The sequence below is a fragment of the Osmerus mordax genome, chromosome 14, assembly GCF_038355195.1.
Source record: "Osmerus mordax isolate fOsmMor3 chromosome 14, fOsmMor3.pri, whole genome shotgun sequence".
NCBI classification, from domain to species: domain Eukaryota; kingdom Metazoa; phylum Chordata; class Actinopteri; order Osmeriformes; family Osmeridae; genus Osmerus; species Osmerus mordax.
The window spans coordinates 10,264,438-10,271,930 of NC_090063.1; the positions used below are offsets into that span (position 1 = coordinate 10,264,438).

General features: G+C 41.1%; 1 protein-coding gene across 1 annotated transcript; it reads left to right on the plus strand.

Annotated features, from left to right (window-relative positions):
* The first annotated feature begins 656 nt into the window (after positions 1 to 656).
* On the plus strand, positions 657 to 6,645 carry cntf (ciliary neurotrophic factor). The gene is made up of 3 exons (XM_067250726.1): positions 657 to 930; positions 3,714 to 4,031; positions 4,377 to 6,645. The coding sequence occupies exons 1-3, from the start codon at positions 808 to 810 to the stop codon at positions 4,557 to 4,559; spliced, it is 624 nt and encodes a 207-aa protein (XP_067106827.1). The 5' UTR covers positions 657 to 807; the 3' UTR covers positions 4,560 to 6,645.
* Positions 6,646 to 7,493: the final 848 nt, after the last annotated feature.

Sequence of the window (7,493 nt, forward strand, 5' to 3'; positions counted from 1 at the left end):
TGCAGTGCCCTCTACTGTGCCGGCGGTAGGCTATATTTCACGTGGAGCATAATGTGTTCCGAATCAAACAAATAGGTTTCCTACGAGCTCAAGCACATCTGACATTTTAATCTATTGAATCAAATAGGTTTTGCATGTGCCTTTAAGATGGATTTGGGCTGTTTTACATGTTTACATGTAAGCCGGTAATTTAGTCGGTCAGTCTTTACGCACTTATTTGTAAAGAAACCCCTTTGAGTAAAGCTTTCGTTGTTTTTAACTGATAGCAGGCGTCGGAAGCCTGCTGTCTATCTGGCCTGACAATGTAAATCCGATCCGGACATTGCTTTAGTTTGATAAAAACAGGCAACTATATCAAGCGTTTACAAAATGTTATTGTCTCGTCCCCTTACGAGTCCATTCTAGCAGGATAACACGGGATATCGACACATAATTAACTTAATCCTACTCCCATGTAGGCTAAGTGACAGTGCCAGTAATTCGCAAACCCATGAATGAATAATCCACCTTCTAGTTCACCTCCTCTCCCCGCCCTCTGTCCCGATAAATTCCACAAGCCTGCCATCAGTTTCCAAAAGGAAGAGGAGGAGTGACTAACTGTAACTAAGTAACGTTAGATGTAAAAGTTTAGACGTGAAAGTGCAGGAGGTATGCTGATGTCTAATGAATGGACTCATTCTGTTTCAGCAAGAGGACGGAAGAACACGATTCTTTGCAGAATATGAGACAGAAGTTAAAGTAAACTGGTCAGGACCAACTTGCATCTTGTTTGAGCCTGTTGATGTGAAATTCCTTTAATCGGTATCGATGGCCGGGATGCGAACGAGAAGCGGTAGGACGTTTTCGGGACCGTCCCGGACAACGTTAGCGAGGGTCGACGCTATTGCCCTGGAACTGCACCATGAATGCACCCTTTTACTTGGACTCTATGTGAGTAGCGTTATATCAGTCTGTCAATATGGCCTTTTAGCTTGTCCAGGCTTAAGTCATAAATAATGCTTTTGCTTGTGTTGAACAAGGAAGTGGAAAATACTTATTATCTAATTAAGATAATAAGAATAGACGAGAATGTGTTATAACAATCTGTGTTGAAATGTATGCAGAAGTGCATATGCAGTGAACTCAAAAGGAATGACTGAGGTGGGCGGTGTTCTGACGCAGTCTTTGGTGTCCGGGCATGTCCTTATCTATTTGATGTGCCTCTCACTGCGTTCGAAAACACAAGTTTATTTCATAAGCTATGATAGTTAACACGACACACACACATAGTTGACATACACACACATCGTCCTTGAACGTCCATCAGCCTGCTCTTAATTGCTTGAAGCTATGGAACAGTTGTTGCATGGCTTGGTCTAACTGATAACAAGACCGACTGTTCAATGCTTATTGGGTGTGCTTTGCCTTCGGCAAGGGCACAACCTTTGTTCTCTCACATATATTTTTATTATTATTATTATTTTATTTTTTTGCCCCCCTAAAACTCAGTCAATATTTGGCCTACATAGACAACCTAGGTGTCAAAAGTTTCGTCTTGGTAGCGATTGAGTTGCTTCTATTGGGAATTACGTTCCGTTGCATTGTTTAAGTGGAAATGAAGTTTTTGTGGCGAAAAGTGAAGCTAAAGGTGGCTAACTTGCTAGCCACAGTCAATGACGCTACTTACGTCACTAACGTCACGAAAACTCGCGTGACTACCTCTAGCAGAACATTAGTTTAGCAGCTCGTTAACTTCTGGGAGATAGCTAAGCTAACTGCTTTACTGCAAGGCAGCTTCAGAAACGCCACAAGCAAAGAGGCCAGGGTGAAAACTATTTACTAATTTTACTTTCTGATATGACACACAATTGTGACGTGTAATGTACAATATAAGCTGATTTTATTAAGGCAGTACATCTACTTTCGGAAACAGTAGTCTACTATGTCACTGAAGTATTAGCATCATGACATTAGCCTCTGTTGCCCGGCAACACATATTACAGTGGTCTATGATGTATCTGTTTTCAATCGTTAAAATAAACATTCCTCACAAATACATTTTCGTTGTAGGATTTATTATGACATTACATTACAAGTAAACGATTTGTGGGTGAAATTATCATTACCTGTGGTTTCAAACCAGTGTTGCTCACTGCAACGCTGTAGCCTACGCGAGACACTACAAAAACATCTACACTACACAGCTGTTTAGGAAGTCAAACGGCGACAGAACATGTTCGGCACTCCCCTTACTTAAATCAAAAGTCTATCTAACTGCTAACCTTAACTTCATTGCCACAGCCTAAACTTTGTCAATCTGTTCATGAAAATAATTAATTTCAGCCTAAACCATACAACGGAACGTTAAATCCAATTCAACCAACGCAATCGCTACCAAGACGAACACAGCAGTAGTCTACTGTACTGAAGTAGTACAATTTACCGGGGCAGCTTCTCCACACAGGGCTATATCGCACTTTGCGTTGTTACTGACAATGATCGCTACCAGTGAGCTTTTTATGAAAGCGATTTTCCACTAAATAAATGTCAAGCTTATTTACGTTTTTGGGGGCATATTTTCAGTTAGAAGATGGTACTGTTTGAATCGCGATTCAATCTTCTATTGCCGGTAACGTCGTAGAATAATCTTCAAAGGGGGTTCTTTATTCATGAATGAATGTAATATGAGTAGGCTAAATGCCTTAAAATATCACTAGAAGGGAAAAACTTAAAAGGACGTTTACGTCATAGAGATTAGGTCAATTTTTACACCGGTCTGCCAAATTTATTCGTTTTGATTGAACGATGAGGATGCCTTTTGCAGGGGAAATTAGAAGATGTCTTTCATTCTACACTTCACTCGTATTTTCAGTTGTAAATGAGCAGCAAAAAAAAAACGCTTTTACATTTACATTACATTTAGTCATTTAGCAGACGCTCTTATCCAGAGCGACTTACAGTAAGTACAGGGACATTCCCCCGAGGCAAGTAGGGTGAAGTGCCTTGCCCAAGGACACAACGTCATTTGTCACGGCCAGGAATCGAACCGGCAACCTTCTGATTACTAGCCAGATACCCTAACTGCTCAGCCACCTGACTCCCCTCGCTTTTAAATCTATGTAATCTTTATAAATAATAAGTATGCATTTTTATATAAAATATACAGAAATATCAGTTTTAAAAATGTCATTCAAAAACGGACCCCTGTGCAACCGACGCAAGCAAGCACACCCTACAATTTCCCCAGAAATTGTACCCTCTTAGTTCTAGTATTTGTGGCATAGTCTAATCAAATTTCCTAAAAAAGCAGTTCTGGAGACAGTCTGCATCGTGCTGGTTTCCAGCACAATAACTTTTGTCATGCAACAAAAGAATGCACCAGTTCATTGTAGCTTTAGTGTACACGGGTTTCCACTGCTCTGTGTTATACTGTAATAGTTCTTCCACACCGGTTCCAAATAATTTACACAGAGGTCAGAACATTGTCACGTTGGTATAAAATCATCATGGTGGAGAGTTGCGCTCACGCTTGAGTCTCATTCCACCCCTGTTGGTACTCGTGGTCATTCCAAAATGGAAAACGTTTGTGTTGGCCTCACCCCAAATGACAAGTTCAAATCCTAGTTAAAACCTAAGTTAACTAAGGAAAGATCAAATATGTATTTAATAAACCAACAATTCTAAACACATGAGGCAGATGAATGATCCTTTTCCCATCTCACCTTTCCCTATAGAGGACAAAGGAGAGCTTCTCACCAGAGCTTACAGTGGGCAATGGCCGCCCGATGTTGTCCATGCCACCGCCCTCGTCCCAGCTCTCAACCAGAGACAAGCTGTGGCGCCTCTACTCTGCCCTCCTACAGTGCCGAGGACTCCTGGTGCGTGCCGTTACCCAGGAGGAGGAGGAGTTTGGCGGTGGGGAGGGGGGCGAGTATGAGAGCCAGAGGAAGACAGTGAGAGACCGCCTGGGTCACCTGTTAGACAGCATGCGCCGTCTTCTGGAGGAGGTGGAGGGCGCGCCAGCCATAACCGCTAACACTGAGAGCATCGAGGTAGACTCACCATTTTGTGTTTTTATTTACCTGAGGAAGTGCTTATGAATGTAGTAATGTTCCTGGTTGGTGGACGCAAAATGCTGATATTTTCAGGTGGGTCAGAAATTATATAATTGTTTTTAGTAAGGTGGGCTGAAGGAGGATACAATGTCAATGCTTCCCTCCCTCCCTCTCTCTCTCTCTCTCCCTCTCTCTCTCTCTCTCTCTCTCTCTCTCTCTCTCTCTCTCTCTCTCTCTCCCTCCCTCCATCTCTTTCTCTCTCTCTCTCTCTCTCTCTCTATCTGTCCTTCACTTTGTCTTGTCTAGTTTCTTCTTAAAACTCGACATCTCTGGCTCTTTCAGCAGATCGACGGGCCGACCAGCGGCGGTGCGTTTGAGCTAAAACTCTGGATCTACCGCATCTTCAGCGAGGTGGAGCACTGGAGCAGAATGACCACAGCCACCTTACGCAGCATCCCTTTGGTCATGTCTACGGCAGGAGGGAGAAGAGCTGGGAAAAGAATGAGGCGGGGAAAACCAAAATGAGACAGAGGGAGAAGTGGGGTGAACAAGCACATGGATCACAGGATGGGAGGGAGGAGTTATGAGAGAGGGAAGAAGGTGGAGGAGATAGGAAAAGTTAGACATAGAGAAAAAGAGAGTGAAAGGCGATCATCGCAGGAGATGGATAAGGAAATAAGTTGTATAGTATTTCTTAATAGGAAGTGCCTTGAATGGATGGAGAGAACGAGATACACAGAAATAAGTACATCATTACATTATTTATACCTAGTTGATTGTTTTTATAAACTCTAACATACTGTCAGGCAATGCATACTTTTATAACAAAGTTACTTGCTAAACTTTGGCCTGCATAGTTTTTAAATCTTTAGCAAATAAAAAGATGGCACTTGATGATTGAATTAGAAGTTGAAGTGGATCTGGTAAGTAATCAGTCATAAGATGTACTAATTACAGCAAGTGTGAAAATGTGCTCTTATATAGATTTTGTTTAAATAAATGTGTCTTATGGAGTACACAGGATACAAACATTATCACAACATGTATTTTAAAGGCTGTTGAAATCTTTTTAAATGGTTTGAAACCTGAGTGGAGATTTTATTCCCAGACAGTTATTCTGATAGAGATGTTTTAACCCTGAAAATCGGGGTTGCTTCTCATTTCAATTATTCCCCTACTTGAGTTAACTCACTTCCCTTCCTCATTTTAAGTTTTGTACAAAAGTATGGAATATTGCCTTCTAGTGGCTGTCTAGCATGTTGCATTCACTTTGATCAATAAAAAGGAAATACAGAGAAGAAAAGAGGAAAGGAATTATCGGACTACTTAAAATGCATACAAGACAGCATCATAAACAATATTTAGTTATTTGGGTATATCATGAGTGTACCTAAGTAAAGAGCATCTTTCATATTTCTAAAGAACAAAACAATATTATTCGTTGGTCCAACTTTTGTGCACCATCATTTACATGCTTAATCAGTGATCTCTTGATTGAACTTTTTATTATTGTTCCAACTTACCACTGATTATGCCTGCACATGTACTGGTAACAGAAGAAATACAAGGTAAAATGGCCTAATATAATGGATTTATTTATTTGTTTGATTGATGGATTTATTGTTTGTAATTTTTTTTAATTTAACTTAAAAACATTGAAATGCACTGTACAGCGGCTTTCTCCATCATGTGAATGTTTGAATGAATGTATTTTATGTCCAAATAGATGTCCACATCACATACAGAGGGGACATGAAAACGGAGTCACACAGGAAACCTAGAATGTGTAACATACCTAGATATTATATCAAAATGACTGCGGACCTAGAAGCATTCTTACTATCCCAATGCCAGGGACTTTACATATTACCTTTCAACTTGCAAGAAAAAGATCACAGTGCTTTTATTTGAAAGAGCAGCTATGCCTAAGATCCATTAGGATCCAACTCCACACCAACACGTTTGGCCTTTCTGTCCTTGTACTGTCATACTGTACGCAGTCTTCAGATTTCCTAAGATTAAAATGTATTTAACACAAGGGGACTGACTGTAAATCTTCATGGACATGTATTTCTTACTCATAGACTGCTCAGCACATTCCCAATTGTCTTTCACAGGAGAATTCCTCAGTGAATGTCTCTCCTTCCTTTTTCTTGATGACATGATTTTGAAAAGATGGTTTTGATGGTTTAGTCTACATGTTGATACAATATATACTGCATGAATAATTGCCAATAACATAGCTCAGCGGGCTAACGCAGTCTGGATGTTTGGTGTTCAGTCATTAGTGGCAAAAATACATTTTTGATGAACATGATATGTTTCCCCTCACGATACACATCCTTAGTTTCTTGTGTGTACATGTAATCAGGATCCATAATGAGTAGAAAAAAACATGTGTCCTCAGTTTGACGCAGGAATCAAACCCAGAATGTGCTATTGAATAGATCAAGCAATGTCAGTTAAACCCTGGCTTTGTTAAAATGCTTCCAAACTAATGTATATACGTATATTTTGCTGAAACTATGATATGGTTTCAGAATACAGTGTCTTTATTTATCGTGGATGTATGTATTTTAGGACAGAGGATGAAATAAATGTATCTAGGTTGGTCTCTTGGATTTTGTGTGGTTGCTAAGGGATTGGGTCATCTGAGATGGATGTGATAAGTTGTGTGTTGTGGTGTTGTGTTTCCATAAAATACTTTTGGAGCACAAACGAAAGATTCAGAGTTAGAGTTGGAGTGTGTGTGTGTGCTTATGTTTAACTGTAAAGGAAAGACAGGATGTGTGTTTGAATGAAAGGGGTGGGGTGTGTGTTTTAGGGGTGTATGATTGTGTGTGTGTATGTGTGTGTGTGTGCAAGTGTGTGTCTTTACAACTGTGTGGTGTGTGTCTTTGAGTATGTGTGTCTGTGAGTGTGTGTGTGTGTCTTCGTGTGAGTGTGTCTTAGTGTATGTGTGTTTGTGTGTGTGTGTGTGGTTGTTAGAAAAGGAGTGGCAGCCAGGATGCCTGTGGAAGAGGGGGAGGGGTGTGTGTGAGTGTGTGTGTGTGAGAAAGAGAGAGAGTGCAAACGAGCAAGAGAGAAAATGTGTGTGTATGTGTGTGAGAGAGTTGTGTGTATGTGGGTCTGTGTGTGCGTGAGGAAGAGAAAGAGGGAGAGAAAAAGCAAGCAGGAAAATGTGCGTGTGTGTGCATGTGCATGAGTGAGAGAGAAAAAGAGGAGCGAGCAGCAGAGAATGTGTGTACGTGTGTCTGCTGTGTGTGTGTGTGTATGAGGAAGGGAGGGAGGGAGAGAGGGAAGGAGAGAGGGAGGGAGAGCAAGCAAGAGAGAATGTGTGTGTGTGTGTGAGTGAGAGAGAGAGGACATGTGTGTGAGAAAGAGAGGGGGAGGGGTGTATGAGAGAGCTGTGTGTGTGAAAGGCGAGAGGGGAATGTGTGTGTATGTGTGCGTGCTTGC

What these genes read in the sequence shown, in the direction of transcription:
- cntf (XM_067250726.1), top strand. Translation starts at nt 808, where the DNA reads ATGGCCGGGATGCGAACGAGAAGCGGTAGGACGTTTTCGGGACCGTCC. An exon ending in CCCTTTTACTTGGACTCTAT is followed by an intron (nt 931 to 3,713) that starts GTGAGTAGCGTT and finishes CTTTCCCTATAG; the next exon opens with AGGACAAAGGAGAGCTTCTC. An exon ending in CTAACACTGAGAGCATCGAG is followed by an intron (nt 4,032 to 4,376) that starts GTAGACTCACCA and finishes TGGCTCTTTCAG; the next exon opens with CAGATCGACGGGCCGACCAG.